The 17767-nt window shown below is 48.0% G+C and overlaps 1 protein-coding gene across 1 annotated transcript in view; it reads right to left on the reverse strand.

Moving 5' to 3' along the window:
* Nucleotides 1–17767, reverse strand: part of FUBP3 (far upstream element binding protein 3) — a 47887-nt gene that overhangs the window by 13175 nt on the left and 16945 nt on the right. The window contains exons 5-12 of the mRNA XM_066580212.1: nt 16818–16889; nt 16100–16157; nt 13601–13763; nt 11066–11164; nt 8441–8542; nt 6918–7020; nt 6564–6664; nt 4859–4997 (exon numbers count right to left, since the gene is read on the reverse strand). Of these exons, the coding sequence (XP_066436309.1) occupies nt 4859–4997; nt 6564–6664; nt 6918–7020; nt 8441–8542; nt 11066–11164; nt 13601–13763; nt 16100–16157; nt 16818–16889 (837 nt within the window). The remainder of the gene's footprint in view (nt 1–4858; nt 4998–6563; nt 6665–6917; nt 7021–8440; nt 8543–11065; nt 11165–13600; nt 13764–16099; nt 16158–16817; nt 16890–17767) is intronic.

Below are 17767 nucleotides of genomic sequence, written 5' to 3' on the forward strand. Positions count from 1 at the left end.
TTTTTTAAGTAGTACAGCGGGGAAAAATGCTATGAATTTATCGTCGTCATAATCGTACGGGTAGAAGAAAAGTTGTTATTGTTGCTTGAGTGTAGAACAAGATCCCCACAACGATGGCAGAATTGTAGGTTTTCCCCCAATTGACTCTACTTAGGAATTTTTTTTGAAGTTTTTCATGACATTCTATGGTTCAATAAGTAGAACCCCTGAAAAATACACCTCGTCCCGCAAAACACGAGCGGCGCTCAGACATGCGAAAATAATTCCAGTTTTTCTTTAAAGTGGGGAAAGAAAAAAAAAAGAAAAGTTGTGTCATTAAGAGGTTAAAGGGGTTGTTCTACAAACTTCTTACCCATCTCTGGGTGATATGCCAAGGGCTTCCAGGAACAAGTGGACTAGTGGCCAAAACAGGACAAGAGACGGCACCAGGTAATAACACTCCCAATTCCAGTCCCTGGGCAAATTCAGTCCAAGGACCGGAGGGTTGTACCAACAGTGTGCACCCAGTAGTGACCGCAGCGCCGCAGCCATCTTGGAAGTACGCAAAGGGAGGGGTCCCAGGAAAAAGCAGACCAGCAGTCAAACTATGAGAAAGGAGGGCAGCAAATTGAGGTTTTCCAGCACTACACTACTGATGATCCATCATCAATAGCTGATCGTTGGGGTTCCATCACTTGTGATTTTCGCCAATCAGCTGACTGTAGTGACAGCGACACTCGGTTGCGAGCCACTTTAGTCCACACCAGGCACAGCGCTGTTCTTTGTACAGTGGCTGCCCATGGTATTGCAGCTCTGTCCCATTATGAGTGAATGTGACTGGCCTGAGAGGAGGCCAAGGCCCTCGCTGTACTGCGGCAGCCTCTTTAATCAGCTGATCGGCAGCGATCACAAGCGATGGACTGCCACCGATCACCTAATGCTGACCCATCCTGAAGATGGCTCATCAATAGGTCAGTGCCAGAAAACCCCTTTAAGCCCCCCCTCTGGTCCATGGGCACATTTCGTTTTTTGGAACTGGAGGACGGCCTCAACAATCCAAGTATTAAGTTTCAACAGGTTTTAAGCCTCTGGATATACCAATTTGCTGGCAGCAAGCAGAGGTCTTGCCAATAGTGAAGAAAGAAACACAAAATTGCAGAACTTTTCATTATACAATAATTTAAACGTAAAACAATTTATTTTACGTTCATCGCTATCTATGCTGTAAAGGGGCCACAAAGCGACACCCGAGTACACCCCCACGTTTAGACATACCGTATGCCGGATCTGGGGTGCCCATCAGACGGCACAGTATAAGACGGGTCTATTATCTCTGGAGGAGGAACTTCTGTGCTGCCTTTTCTATACCCATCAACTTCCCAATGATTCATCCGAGTAAATGGCCTCATTTTAACGCCGGCGCCTGACACGATGCCACGGTAGTCAGTGGAGCCGCATCCCAATTTGTTCCCTGTTAGTCGTGGAGAATTTCAATACTGCGACCCCTCCCCTTCTTTTCTATTTACAGGGATAGCAATGGTGAAGAGGAGGGGATGGGGGAAGGGGGGGGACCGGACCCCCAGCGGGTGGCAAATTGTAAAGCAATTAATCAAGACAGTTAAAAGGCAGAGCGGACAGGCTCGGGGCGGCATGCTGTTTATCAAGTGAATGGGGGGGTCCGCCTGTTCTGTGGCCACATATCACGGCTGCACCAAACATACGGACTCGGCTAAAGACCACTCATGTCAAGTAGGAAGCATGAGAAAATGCAGCAACCAACCAAATCAGCCGTCTGCAGCGACTCCCATGTGCTAACGCCATCCGGACTAAGTGGGCAACATAAACGGATCATTATCACCCATGAAGGGGCCAATTCTGATATCGCCAGAGGGGACGCCTCAAAGTGCCATTCCATCGTTCCTACATGCACCTTAGGATGTCCGCACGTGTGGCAGATTTTCTGGATATGTTGACGTGGATCCGCCATGGATCGCATTCTTCAATTCAAAATCTATATCACAGTCGGCAGCCAATCCGCTACGCGGATGTTCACGCCGCACACAGATTCTAAAGTAGCAGGAGAAAAATGCGGTAATGCTGCGTGTTTCTGCCGCAGATTCTTCCCTGGTTTTACACGCAGATTTATTTCTGGTCAATGGTCAAATCCGAGAATTCTGCTTCGTGAAGGGTCTTTTTTCCAGCGTGCAGATTTAAAGCGACCCTTCGATTTGGGGACAAAATTATGTCCGTGGACAGGAGGGGGTACGTTACCTGCAGTCCCTCTTCTCCGCTGTCCCTTCAATCTGCCTCTTCCAAATGCCATCCAAAAACCTTCAAACTACCTAACTCCCACGGTAGCAGTGTTAGACCACCAATGCGCTATACCTGTTCTCTGATTGGCCAGTGCTGCTCACATGATCAGTGTGCTTTAGGTAGTGCAAAAATTGCTGCAATCCTCTTGGACAGACGAAAATGGGGCCTGGAAATGGTGGATCTGAGGCGCAGCAGAGAACTACAGGTAATATAGCCCCCCCTCTTCGCTGCTACTCTCCCGGACGGAATACAGAAACTGGGGGGGGGGGGGGGGGGGTGTCGCTTTAAAATTTGGATTCCCATTTTAAATGATGGGACACTTTATTGGCGCAAATTTGATGTATATTTGATGCAAACTCTGCTGTGATAAAGTCTGAAACTTTTGCGAAACCGTGCTGCAGTTAAGTTACACAGTGAAAGACCCAGCTCTTCAGAGGTTAAGCTGCCATATACCAAGAGTAAGACAACCTGGCAAATAATCCCCAAATTAGACTTGATACTGGCATAATTCCAACAGTCACGGCGTACGTGCGGGGCAAGGAGGAATGTATCGCTGTTACAATCCATTAGCGCGCCCTGCCGCAGTCTAGATGTGCGCTATATGAACACTGAGTACAACACATTAACCGCGCAGCTTTACTGAACCCGATAAGTGAGCGATATTTTACAGCAGGGGGAAGAGGGCAGGCGGGGAAAGCAAATTGGCTCTAAATATACTTAAGTGCCCGGGCGGCTAATCGTTATGTGATTATAATCTAATTACACAGCGACGCTTCAGCAGCCGAAGGAAGCAAAAGACTTATGGACGCTGGGAGCTCGCAGAACTCCGCACGGAGCGGGCGCCAAAATATGACGCTTACACGGAGGAAAACGACAACATGATGGAAAATGATGACTACAAGGAAAACTAGTCTTCAGGTCTTCTGTCTGGTTTTCTTTTGGTTGTTGCTGGATACCGTTGCAGATCCCTCAGTGGTCGTCACCCATCTTCTCCGGGCACCTGAGAGACAAACCCACCTGGCGACCCCTCCAATATGTTCTGTATCACGGGTCCTCAGCCAACTTTCCCAGGCTACTATGTGGCAACCCTGAGGGTGTCCATACAAAATGTGATTCAGGCCAGCATCTGGACTTGGCATTGTTTTGTCCAGGTGCCGCCTGTAAATTAGCAGAGAACGCCCGTGATTGCCAACTGCAATCTGCACAAGGCACCTTTAAAAGGGTATTCCCATCTTGGTAAGTTACCCCCTATCTACTGGATAACTTATGGATAGGTGCGGGTCCGACCACTAGCATCCTCACCAATCTACAGACTGTCTTTAGCACATTCCTAAATGGACAGCGGTGACCACGGACGCCTGCCAACGCTCCAATCACTTCCAGTTTTCAGCAATGTCTGGCGGTCCCGGTTCATTTCAATGAGAGCTTGAACTTGTCTATCGCCGGCGATTACTACTAAAGTGACTGGACGGAAGCACAGCCAGCGCTGTCACAAAGTAGGGACAATATCTCTGGATCAGTGGGGGCCCAGATAGATCCTGATCGATACTGTGTTTTCCGGAAAATAAGACCCTGTCTTATATTAATTTTTGCCCCAAAAGAGGCACAGGGTCTTCTTATACTCACCTAGCAAGCACCGTTCGGGTCCCTCCCGCTGGACTGCGGAGCTCTTGCAGGCTTCTGTGTAGTCCTCAATGCTGGAGCATCTCTTGCTTGTGACAGGGCTTGAACACCCCGCCTACAGCAAACGAGTACTCCGATTGGTTCGGGAGCACCACCTCAGCCAATCAAAGCCAGCGTTCAATGAACCAATCACAGCATTTCAATGATGTTATTCAATGAATGGCTGCGATTGGCTCAGGGTGCGCAACTGAACCAATCAGAGTAATCGCTTGCTGGAGGTGGGGTATTCAAGCACCATCACCAGCAAGAGATGGTCCAGCATTGAGAACTACACGAAAGCCTGCAGGAGCGCCACAGCAGGAGGGACCCGAACGGTGCCTGCTAGGTGAGTATTGCTTCCCCCCCCCCCCATGCTTATTTTCAGGGTAGGGCTAATACTTCAAGCCCTCCCCAAAGAAAATCAGGGTGGGGCTTTATCATCGGGGTAGGTCTTATATTCAGGGAAACACAGCACCTCCGATATAAACTGCTAACGCCGTGTGAGCACAGCCGCACATATGAAGTAAAAAGGAACCAGAAAACTGTAGTGGCGGCCATGTTTGCTAGTCTCCTAAATTAGCCAAAGGCTATGCACTGTACTCAGCCAGTGAAGGAGCGTATGACCTATACTTGTGACATAAAAGGAAGCATTACAGTCAGCCTCCCTGCAGGCTGTGGTGGCAGATAACAGGGGACAATAGATAACCATTAGCTGAATGCAGAAGCAGCAGACTGCAGGGTGTCCCATTGAGGCACTTGTGCAGTATATTTCAGCATCTCTTACACCGCTGACACGAGGTGGCGGAATTCACACTCCTGATCAATCTGGTTGCTAGAAACAGACTGAATACAACATCTGCTCTGAAGGGTGGAAGGCGTTTACGGGCAGCAGAAGCCGCGGTACCTTTGCCTATGACGAGTCCGCATTTGTCTGCTGGCACTGTGTATGTGATCTCTTGCATTCCTCCTGTACAATAATTCCATTCGCTTCTTGTGCGTCCTTTTCCTCGTGTCATGGCGAGACTCCCAAAACCGTCTCGTTCCTGGGGGTAAAAAAACATTACGCATAAGCCTGCAGTAAATCAAGCAATTATAGATTAGTGCAACGGTAAACTGTATGCTGTGGGGGTTAACCCCTTAGTGATGGGCTTTAAACTTGCACATAAATCTTTTAAAGGTGACAGCCCGGCTCCTGCTCCAACAGCCAGGAGGGGAGAAACTTCAGATCCTGGCAGTTTAACCCCTTACACGCCACATTCAACAGCCACTGCAGCATGTAAGCAAAGTACGGGGGCAGGGGGGGCTCCTCTTATCATCCATCAGCAACCCAAAATGCGATTACAATTTACCAATGGGTTCCCACGGCAGCCAGTAAGCTGCCTACTAGACCCCACCTCCTTCCAGGTCTAATAGGCTGCTGTCACAGGCTTAGGACGCCTGCACGCAGGTGGATTTTTGCTGCGGAATCCGCGGGAAAATAAACATTTGTAAAAAAAATACTGCGCATGTCCGATGGCGAGCCGCGTGGACTATCCGGAGTACAGGTGAAAATTAAAGAAACCGGGTACGCAGGGTCGCCGGCTGCTGTCAGAGCCTGAATCTGCTGCGGGAACTCGCATATGAAATGCAGTGTACTATCCGAGCGACCAAACGATCACATCTTCGGGGACTAAAACATAGTTTAAAAAAAAACTACTTTTTTTTTTTTTTTAAAGGCAGCACATATTACTGAGTTTATAAGAACCAAAGCAATTAAAAGTTTATTTTGCATAGTGAATGCCATAAAAATAGTTTTTGAAAACTAAACGCCAGAATTGCAATTTTTCTTTTGTTCGTGTCAAAAAACGTAAGGAAAAAAAGCAATCCACAAAGTGACACCGACCTCAAAACGGGTACCGAAAAAACTGCAACGCTTCCCACAAGAAGAAAACATCTAATAGTTCAGCTACCAGAAAAATAAAAGTTCTCTGGGGCTCGGGGTGCGGCGATACGGTTTCAATTATGTTTTTTTTAAAGGTTCTTTTGTGCTAAAGTAGTAAGAAATAAAAACCGTAGAAACTCTGCGTCGCAGTAATTGTGCCGAACAGATAAGACAATCATGGGATTTCATTGAATGGTGAATAAAACAAAAATAGCGGAAATTTGAGGAGTGGGGGTTTTATTGCCGGCCCCACTACCCCCCATCCAAAAATGTTATAAAAGTTCAACAGCACATTACATGCCCCCCAGTGCGGTGCCACTAAAACATAAAACTCGTCCCACAAATGGCGATGTCAATGACTTCTGGCTCTTACAATGCAAACTTGGTCCTTAAGGCACAAAACAGGCAGTGACTGAGGGGTTAATGGGCAAGTTTTTGCACTCACAATATCTAAATTCCTGCATGCCCCTGTGGGCTGCTTCGCCTCACCCTTTAAGGAGGCGCTCCCCAGCTATGGCTAGAAGCTCCCAGCCATGCCGGATTCTGCTATACACCATGAACAGGAAGAAATGCAAACATCAACCCCTCCCTACAGATGTGACTGCCATCAGCTGCCTCCCTTATAACAGGGGGCTACACACCGGCAGCCCGCTCAGGTTCTCCCCCAGTGCCACGTTTGCAGTCTCACCTGTGCCGTCAGGATTAGCTCATTGATGATGTGTGCGGCGTGCTGACACCGGTCAGGGAGGCCCATTACTTGCGCCACTCGTTCAGGGCTGATTCCGTCATCTGCAGGAGGGATACATAACGAAAGCAAACCATTTAGCCCCAGCGGTCGTGCAGCAATGCTTTTCTGCAGCGGATCCAAAACTAACAGCAGTAAATAAACCTGCTTATATGTAAAATGACAACAAATGCGAGAACCGGCGGCCATCAAAACAAAGCGAGAGAAGCGACAAGATGCATTTAACTCCTTCTACAAATGTCCAACATTCACCTCTGCTCCACGAGATGCAAGAAATAACATGAGAAGCAAACAAACCTGGCTTAAATTGAATTCTCACACCGGCGTCATTCTGAATCTTTTTGATCATCTCGCCGTTTCTACCGATTACGATTCCTACCGCGAACCTTGGTACAGAGACCTAATCGGGAAGGAGAGGACATGAGTGAGGAACACGGCATTGGCAGTCTCTGGTCTGATACACACGGCCAACCCTGAGCCTCCCCGAGCTCTTGCAATACTGCAACTCCAGACGCGTTTAAATGCATGCTGGGAGTTGTAGTATCATAGCAGCTGGGGAGCCACATTACATTGCCGACACATGGCATAGTTTCGGACGTAGGCCGCCTGCACATGGGCTGGTCTGACCCCTCAGCGGAGTTCAACCTGGCGGGTGACCCCTGTGTACCTGTCCGGCGTCTATTTTCCCGTGATGCGGATGTGCCGGCCGGAGCAGATGTGCAGTACAGATGACACCGTGCAGTCGCTGGGCAGTATTCCCTGACCACTCTGCTGCTGATTGCAGAGCGGCCACCGGACAGACGGCTTCAATGGAAGCAGTCCACGCAGAGCTCGCACAAAATCGCAGCATGCGATTTCCTCTCCACGAGCGGAAAATTGCAATCAATTTCCTCTCTTGGACATGAAATCGTGTATTGCAATAGCATGCTATGGGATGGATCTGCTGCGGAATCCAGAGGCGGACGGCCGTTCCGGATATCGCAATGCAAATCCACCCGTGTGCAGCCAGTCTAAGCGCGTACTCACAGAGCCGAGTGAGATATCTGTCTGAGAAGTGCGGATCAGCATAGCACTCCGAAACCTGTGATTTTTTGCCTGTGACAGCAATGTATTTTTAGTGAAAAATCGCATGTACTCGCGTGAAACTTGCATTTACATAAAAGTGAGTGCGATGTGATTTTTGCGTGTGCCGCAGCAAATAATGGCCGATTCATAAACAAGAATCGCTTGAAAATAGAAAAACTGCTGCAGGTCCGACTTGGAGCATCGATCTGAGAGAAATATCGTTCATGTGAATAAAAAGATTGAAAGGTCTGTCTTTCCACACGAGAGTTTTGTGCGTATTGTAATCGGACAGAACTCGTACGATAAAATGACCCATGTGAATACAGCCTGAAGAGTCCTGGTGGCCGCACGGCACACGCAGAATGACAGGACGGCCCTCCGCGACCAACAGCTGCTGATGCACCCACACTCTGCTGCAGGGGCTCATGGGATTCAGTGTATGCGACATCTTGCATTTCACAAAGCAATCATGTGACCATGGTTCTGGGAAAGTTTGACTCTCTTGCAAAAGGTGAGTAAATTCCAATTTTGTTGTGTGTGACAAAAAGTGGAATAAATGGCAGTTTTAGGTCTTGTACCCCTTTAAACCCCACAGTTGTAACAATTTCTCCCAATAAAGGGCCAGTGTAGTGAAAGGCATGATACAGGAGCAGCTGATCTAAGGCTGAAACATCAAAATGCCTAATATACTAACAAGAAATTATCCCCCCCCCCCCCATTTTACAGGCAGTCTGTGCAGCTACAGTGGTGCGTACCTCTATACTGCCCCCCATCCTGGAGGTCAGGTCACTGCGCACCCCTCTGAAGTCAGCTGTGTCCTTTTCTCGGATGATTTCTAGGACCAGATCTCTTGCTTGCTGCAATACAATAAAAACAGAATAAAGCGAAGGCTCACAGTGGCAATCAAATCCTCTACAGTATGAGGGTCCCGTGAGTACGGGCAGAACCTCCTCTCAGGGCTTGATGTCAGCTGCCACCCTTCAGACCCACATTTTGGCTGTAAGAGAAAAATCGGGCCATTCATTGCCATCATATTCAAAATCTCTGTCAGGGCTGCAGATATTAAAGAGGTTTTTCCAGAAGATGGGCTATGCACAGGATAGGGGGTAAGTGTCTGACTGCTGGGGGTCTGAACTTTGGGTCCACAGCCAACCCAAGAACAGCACCCCGAATGCTCTATGCTTGACACACTTCTATGGGACAGACGAGGATTGATGCACCTAGCAAACTGTCCATTCTATAGGAGTGAATGGAGCGGTGGACACGTGTGCACCGCCACTCAACTCACAGGGCATTGTGTGCTGTTCTTGGGATTACTGGGGGTCCTAGAGATCACACATTAATCCCCTACCCTGTGCAAAGGGATAAATGTCTTTGGTGGTAAAACCCCTTTAACCCCTTCAGAGGCTGCAACACCCTCCAAGTGACTATTGCCACAGGATCCACGTCCACATCTCACTCTCACACTGATGGATCCAGGAAGCTGAGCTCTGGATTGCTCTATGCAGGATTCTCACACTAGAGAACCGACTCTCAAACAGATGTCTTAGCTGTGCTGTAATTAGGGGGGGATGGATGACAATACCGAGGTCACTGGGTATATTCTTCCCTAACCAAATGGTCGTGGTCACTTCAGAGTTGTGTATTTGTGAGACGCAGGCTCCTCTCCCTCCCTGCTGATTGGCAGATTTATACCTACTACTATGTGCAGGGAGAGGGCCATTAATCATCGTCAGGTGGGTGGGAGATCCTGCATCTCATCAATGCATCAGACTCCGTCTCACAGTGCTGGGATTGCGCTGCAGTGATTAAAAAGGTTTTCAGGGACCCTAAAAAAAATTAGGGTCTACGAATGGTGTAAATAAAGAAACAAGATACACTCCCCTCATTCAATGCCCCCCCTCCCCATCCAGCGCAGGAGCCCCAATGCTCACCGTTCTGACTCAAAAAGTTGCAAAGGCGGTCACATGCAGTTCACTGTGCATGTCACCATTCAGCCAATCACAAGCTTCAGTAGTCACATGCTGTTCATAGCATGATTACTGCTAAAGTCTGTGATTGGCTGCCCGTTCATGCACAAAATGAACAGCACGTGCCGCCGAAGCAGAAGTAAAGGCAACCTGTCCCCAGGTATAAGCTGCCCAAACTCAGAACAAGTAAACACAATGCACCAAATAAGTGTTAACCCCGAAACAGCCACATTTCAGAATAAACACACTTTAGAGCGAATCGGAATTAAGTTCTTGACTCCAAGGGGTGGGCTGCGCCAGCATCTCCCCGTTTTGATTATATAAACAGGTAGCTCTCTCCATGCTTTTGCATAAGGAGAAAGCTGTCAATCTACAGTGGGCAGGGAGAAAGCTGTCAATCTACAGTGGGCAGGGAGAAAGCTGTCAATCTACAGTGGGCAGGGAGAAAGCTGTCAATCTACAGTGGGCAGGGAGAAGCCAGACCAGCTAATTCTGACTCTCAGCTGCATTCCGGGTTAAACTTAAATGGACGCGTTCACGCGCTGATTTGCTGCACATTCTATCTCAGGCAGCATGAAGCAGGTGAACGGTTCCTCTTGAGTCTCCTGTCCTGGATCGGTAGGTGGGCAGGCACTAGAGGGGGATCATACCTCATTTCTTTATTTTACACTATTCCTATTCCCTAAATTGTTTTTTAGCCCTGGAATGCCCCTTTAAAACTAACTTCCATAAAAGTGTTCACAGAAGTAACACGTCAGAAATCTACGTCTGTTACTTCTTTACACAGCGCTCAGAAAAGACACCATAAAAGGGGCCGTCGGTTGCCTTTAAGGTCCCGCACTATCTCCAGCTACACTGTTGGCACACGCCACTTCTACGAAATTACTGTTTATTTTTCCTAACTGGGCACCGATCTACCCTCCCCCATCGTGTACTTTGTGTGTAAATAAAGTCTTTTATATTTAGTAATGAAGCAAGAGAGGAAAGCCGAAAGGGGAAAAAAGTGAGACAATTATAGAAGTGCGTGTCCCTTTAAGAGACCGCTTCACTCTTGTGGAATCGTGTGAAGAAACCAATCTTATATATTAGTGTGAACATATTCCACAGCGCTTAGCAATTGGGGAAATACAGATGTAGTAACAGAGCGGTGGAGGGTGTGGAGAAATGCAGCGGAGGGGGGTAACCCTCTGTGGCACATGGGGGTCACCTCCTTACCAGCGCTGCAGACGTACTAAGTGTAACTGGCCAAGACTCAATACCCCACTGACCACTTTATTCCCGTGGGGGGATGGGTCACTGCAGGGCTTATACACATTTGCCAGTTTCCATTACTCCTGAAAAAAAAAAAATGTTATTTCCCCCTCAGCGGTGGCCAATATTTTACGGTCACTGGACCCATTTCTTCCGTACCTGCACTTTAAATGGGTCTCCTGTGATCCGAAGAGGTTTGTCAGCGCCGGTTGGCAACGGGCCGTCTTGAATCATGATCATTTTAACACCGGTTCTCTCCTGCAGAAACAGTTCAAAGGTCACTTTCAAAAATGGCATTTTATATCCTTATCTAAGGAGGATGGCAGCGCCCGTTACTGACTGCTGCAAGTGACCATAGAGGGGTGTAATCAGCTTTTTCCCATACCCTAAATACATTATAAGCCTTACACCCTGTCCCCGCTCTCATTCTGTCCCTGTACATGTCAGGCTTTACCGTACTTCTGGCATTATATTCACGAACCAGGAGGCTCAGGATGAACTACATAACCTCCCTCCCCAAATAGCGGGAAGCACTGAAAACAAATGGTGAGAATACGGAAAAGGTTTGTATGACAAAAACCTTCCAGCAACAGCGCCACTCTTCTCGGTGGATATATTTGGTATTACAACCAAGGCACAATGCAATAGAGAACAGTGGCGCTGTTTACAGAAGGCCGAAGCAAAGTTTTACCATGCAACCATCAATATTGCATCTGTGATCCATGAGGGTCTCCTGTAAGATTACCAGGACTCCTCACTATTACTAGAGCGTCGCTGCACCAATAAAGGGGTTGTCCGGTGTTAGAACATGGAGGCTTTCTTCCAAACATAGCTCAACCCATTTCAGCTCAGCTACCATTTACTTCAATGGAGCAGATCTGCAATACTACACACAGTCCTCTGGACAAGGGTGGCGCTGTGTCTGGAGGAAGCTTCCAATCCCTGCACAACCCCTTTAAGACCCTCTAGGCCATGATGGGAAGTCACAGTTTGCAGTGATAAAACCAAAATCCGTGACCACAGACACCGAACAGCCTCTTTATTAGAGCCCCCAACTAGTAGCACGTTGGACTTCTTTGGTCTTCAGAACCGCAGCAGATTGTAACATAGTATGCAAGGCCGAAAAAAGACCCGTATCCATCCAGTTCAGCCTATTACCCTCCAATGTTGATCCAGAAAAAGGCAAAAAAAACCCCAAAAACAACAAAACAGTAACGTAGAAGCCAATCTTCCCCATTTAAGGGAAAAAATTCTTTCCTGACTCCAATCAGACTAATCCCCGGGTCACCGCCCCTTCTGTAATCAGTGATATAACATGTGATATTGTAATGCTCAGGAAAGGCGTCCCGCCCCTCTCGCACTCTTCTATCGAATTCGCCATCACCCCGCCCTCAGGAGAGCGTTCCATAGTCTCACTGCTCTTACAGTAAATTGTCGCGGTGTAGATTTGACCGGGTGATGAAATTATTCTGCAGGAACATCGGCCCCTGCGGACAGGAAGCTTCTTGTAGTTGCTGCAGATTAGATGGAGGTGCTGACATGTTCTAACAGGAAGGGGTCAGCGATTCATGCTACTTGCGTCAAATTCTGACCTCCCATCAGCAACAGAAATGTGGATCCATCTGAGCAGGAGATGGTTTTCCGCTGGTCAGTGTCTCACCTTTCTTTTTCTCTTGTGTACCCACACAGGTTAGTTGGAGCACCAGAATTATAATCAGCTCCTCCTGACTGTGCAGCACCTGAATGATTCCTGACATCCTCCTCTGACCCCTTTCAGTGAAGAGTTGTTTCCCTTTTTGCTGGATGTTTTTTCCCAATCATGCCATTCTCGTTACATGAGAAACCCCCCGCGGTTGGCAGTGAGCCCCCGGCTAGTCCAGCACCGATGACCGGCCTCATTGGAAGTTGCTTCGATCGCTGGATTTTCCCATCTAATGTGGATTCACACTGAAACTGATCCACGGAAAACCTGTCCCGTCATTCTATTCTGCACTCCGGGGCGACGGGGATAATATCCATATTGGGAAGTGCCAATCGTCAGAGGCCTGTGGGCTCTAATAAAGACGCCATTTGGTGTATATTACCATTTTCACAGAGGTTTTTAAATCCTGCATTTCCTCCTCCACGTTTCGTTGACCCGGTGACAGGAATAGTAATCGTGCGTTCAATCACGCCGCCTCCTCCCCCCACAATACACTTCAGGCGGTGACATTTGCAGTACCTGTCACCTGAGCGCATGACTGACTACCGAGGCTTATTTTCCAGATTGCTCATTACGTAACTGCAACCAGCGATTAACATCACTCAGCGTTCGCCCCGACTTTTAAGCCTCCGATTGTAAAACGTATCATTTTTTTTAAAAAAAATCATTTTTATTAATAAAACTGAAGAAAAATCCCAAAACAGAATTTTAAGAATTAAATAAAAATGAATTTATTGTTATTTCTTACGGTACCGGAGTTACCGGGAATTAAGTGCTAATTAGCAGCAAACTGCACTTCGGCAAATTAACATCCTACAAAGCCCGCACCACACTGAGCATAATTACACACTTATACCTGCTGCAGCGCAAAACTATTAGCAAAATGGTGTAGATGGAAAAAGGAAAAAACACATAGTACCGGGGGAGTGAGGAGGATGATGGTAGGTCTGGGCAAAGAGCGGGTTAACTCTCGCAGTGCTGGGAACACTTACCTGAAGCTGTTTGATGGTCTCTCCTCCTTTGCCGATGACCAAGCCAACTTTGGAAGCTGGGATGAGGATTTCCTGGACGGTGCTGTTTCCGTCCATGTCGTTATGGAAACCAGGACCGTTCCGGCAGCGTTCCACTATCTGACTCAGAAGACGCTTCGCCTGCCTGTAGGAACGCAGTGATAATGGACATGGGGTCAGGTATGATGACCTTTTAGAACGTGCTGTACCTCCTAGAGGTTATAAGAAGCTATATGTTATCTATAGGATGAGGCGTTATCACTCCCGTATGGATCAACTACCGACATGGGCCGATTATCGGACCTGCGAGTTCCACAGAACGCCCGCTTGCCCAATAATCAGTAAGTGAAAAGGGACAAACATTCAGATTTTCGGTGTAATTAGAGATATATAGACGAGTTACGGTGACGGACTACTGCATTAGCGATCGCACATCCCAACAAGCCTATTCTCAAAAATTAAAGAGGCGCAGAAAGACATGCAGGGTGATTGACACTGGTTACATCAGGCCGGTTGTAAAAGGACCATAATGAGTCACATGAAGGCTAGTACCGCACCGTGACGCGCCGTGTGACACTAAGACCTTAACGTGTTGCGATAACACATCTGATGACCGTATATGTGGTTGTGTTATAACATGTGACTGCGACGCAACAGCTTCAAGAAATTCAAGTGTGTAGGATTTTGGGTTGCTGGTAACAAGTCACACGAAACTCTTCTACCGCAGGCAACAAGGTAAATTATGCGCAACATGCCTGCGATTTCATGGATGATTTCAAACAGCAATATCGCAGCTAGGCGTATCGCGTACGATTTTGGGCCCTGCGGCCTGTCTAAGACTTGATGTCACGCAATGTCATCTCATGCAGCCCTAACTTAATGATTGTCTATGTGGTCGCATAGACTTGATGTCACTGGTCTGTGAATAAAACCACAAGTTTTCACCCATCCAGAGAATGGGGGACCCGTGTGCCCCCTCTTCACAGTGCAGGGTTTCACATTTCTGTAGTATAGTAACGAATGAGCTGATGGTCGCAAATGTAGGGCAGCGGCTCCATTCTAATCAATGAAGCCGTGACCGCGCACCCTGCACCTCCATTTATTTCAATTGTCGAGCACAGCAATTTCCATCAGCCCCATTGATATGAACGGAGCGGCACCACTCCATGCCTTACAACAGGGCTGATGACAATAGTCGATCATAATGCTCAGATATGTGTCTGTAGCAATGATTAGAATGGAGCCACTGCCATGTGCTTGCGCAAGCAGCGGTCCATTGGCCACGACGCTACAGAAATGTGAGAAGGGATTGTTCACTATGAAATAAAGGGCACACAGGTCCCCCATTCTCAAGATCAGTGGTGGTCCCAGTGGTTAGACTCGATCGATTAGTTTTAAACCATCCAGTGGACAAGTAGCCTGCTGACTTGAATCCCCTTTTAAACTTTGCATTATTTATGCCACGTGCCAGAAAGTAAAGGTACGTTTACATGGGATGACTATTAGCATTCAATAGCTGTTCAGTGTAAACATGGCCGCTGACTTAAGGCGTTAGTTTTGTTACAGCTTCCAAAAAAACTAAAAAAAAGTTGCTGGTTGATCACAAAGTCGTCTGTTGTGAAGTCACAGCAGTTTATATTTCAATGGGCTGCGAACGAATTAGCACGGAGATCCCCTCTATGAACGATATCTCGGCGAACAACGAATGAACAATCATCGCGCTGCGCAAAAACAAACAAGCGACTTTCCGGAGCGGCTGTCTGAATGATAGCTGCTCTCTGTAAAGGTGCTTTAAGACCAAAGCCTGACAGCTGCCACATAAACCAACACTTCAGCTTAAAGGAACAGTACTCCGTATTGCAGCTCCTCCTAATCTCAGTCCACTGGCGAGCAGTCAGCTGGGCAGGAGGGGGTTAAAGAGCGGCTGCCGCTGGAGAACGCTGCACAGTAATGGGTATATCTTAAAGGAGGAGAGAAAAAAAAAAGGCAAAACAAAGCAGAAACTCCGGCGCTCGCTGTGTAATATGCACTTGCCAATAACACTTATTCCAGCTCAGCAGTCACAGCAGCCTGGCATGAATGAGGGGGCTATTGAAACGCCCGCAAAACTCAGAAGACTTGCTGGGGGTGCAGTGAAACCAGTTATCTGTAGGAAGTCTGGGAACGGCCAGGGAGGATGGTTTCGGCTATTGCCAGCTCTGAGCCAAGAAGCTCATGATGGGGCGCAAGAGGAGGAAAAAAAACCCTGCACGCAGCATCACCTCTGCCTGCTGTGATACCTTTACCGACTTTTGTGTTCACTCGCCAAGCGGAAAAAGAAAAGCGTAGCAATTGTGGAAAGCAGATTGTAGGGAAAGAGGAGGAGGAGGAGGAAGGGTGGGGGGAGACGCAGACTGGAGCTGGATTATACTTAGCAATGCGGCAGTGTGACACAAAGGGAAACGGCTACTTGTAAGAAGGGGGCGCTACGTGGGGGCTTACTCGATGCTCTCTGGCGCTCCGGTAAGGACACAGGGTCTCTCAGGCATTCCTCCACTATCTGTAAAATAGTACAAAAAAGAAAAATTGTGAGTTTCTCAGATCATACATACATTACAGAGTCCCCCTACTTTCAAACATTCGAGTTACGAACTTCGCTACATTGGAACAAAGTTGTCCAGAAAGCTCCCGGCTGCCATGGCAACCCGCGATCTCAAGACCTCTGAATGTCGTTTGGGGCATTTAAAGAGTTAACAGCTCCGATCAGCAGTGTGGCTTATTGGAGCTGTTGCGGGCAGGGGTGGGCTGTAACAAACAACTGTCACCCACACTGTATGGAGCGGGATTGACCCCCGATCCCCCTCCATACAAACCCCAGTACGGACATACAATCGCACTTATGAACAGCCTCCTGGAGCGGAGCCTGTTCATAAGTAGGGAACTTTCTGTATAGGCAAATCAGGCATTGCATTCTGGGAAATGTAGCTTTGCACACACTACGCTCCTTATAAGGTACATAGCCCCCTTACCACACACTGCGGTGCCACGCATTGCCGATTTACTGCATTCCCTGCCTCTTCTGATTTCAAAGCATGACTGCAGCAAAACTGCATGTAGCAGTGTGAACGCGGGCCAAGAGGTCAACTGATCACAAGCCGAATAACCGGAAGTGGCTGCAAGTGTTACACTAAACCAAGTAGTACATCCCAACATCACGTACCTGGAGCAATCTGAATCTTGCATCCAGATTCTGTTTGGATTCTTGAAATCTGTTCCCCTCCCCGTCCGATAACTAGAGGAGAGAAGAAAGAAATGATCAGCAACACACCGCAAGCACGCCCGCCGCTGCCCGAGAAGGGGGTCGTATCACATTATAAAACATGGTCGCCTTCTTCCAGGAACAGCGCCGCTCCTGTCCATGGGTTGTGTGCCGTACTGCAGCTGAGGCTCACACAAGTGGAAGGGGCTGAGCCGCAGTATCAGACAAAGTCCATGGCTACTGTGGCGCTGTTTATAGAACAAAGCAGCCATGTTTTGCCAAGGGCACATTCACACCTGCAGATCCAATCTATTGCCATCATTCTGCTCTGTCCTCAGTCAAACAAAAACACGGGAACCGTCTGATGATCCGGCACATGGCGGTCCAAAGAGGACCCAATTAACTATAATGGGGACTTGTTAGCTTCCGGCATTTCTGCGCTACTTTGTCTGGAATTGTACTCCAAATCTGCGCTGGAGGCTCTCAATGAAACTGCGGATTAAGATGTGACGCCGGCTTTATCAGCGACAGCCCTTTAACCCCATACATGCTTAGACCTTCTTCATAGCCATTTCTCACAATGCTCAGAGTTCAGGCCAGCAGACCCGCGGTCAGACTAGAACACCCGGCCGTACTTACGGGTGCATAAATGAGCCCGCGAAAAACTGACCTTAAAAAGGAACCAGTCCCCATTTTTCCTCTCATTAACCCATTTAATAGGTGATAAAATCTGCATTTACATAGTTCGTTTGCTAACCGTGCAGATCTGAGCATACCTGTAAAATCAAAGGTTTAGGAGTTCTCCACACCGCATGCAAATGATGGGTGATCAGTCTGGGGGGGAGTGCCGGACCGTCAGCAGTGGGCTGACCCGACCGTATCGGGAACCATGCGTGCCTCCTCTAACACCG

Source organism: Eleutherodactylus coqui, chromosome 10, assembly GCF_035609145.1.
Source record: "Eleutherodactylus coqui strain aEleCoq1 chromosome 10, aEleCoq1.hap1, whole genome shotgun sequence".
Taxonomy (NCBI): Eukaryota; Metazoa; Chordata; class Amphibia; order Anura; family Eleutherodactylidae; genus Eleutherodactylus; species Eleutherodactylus coqui.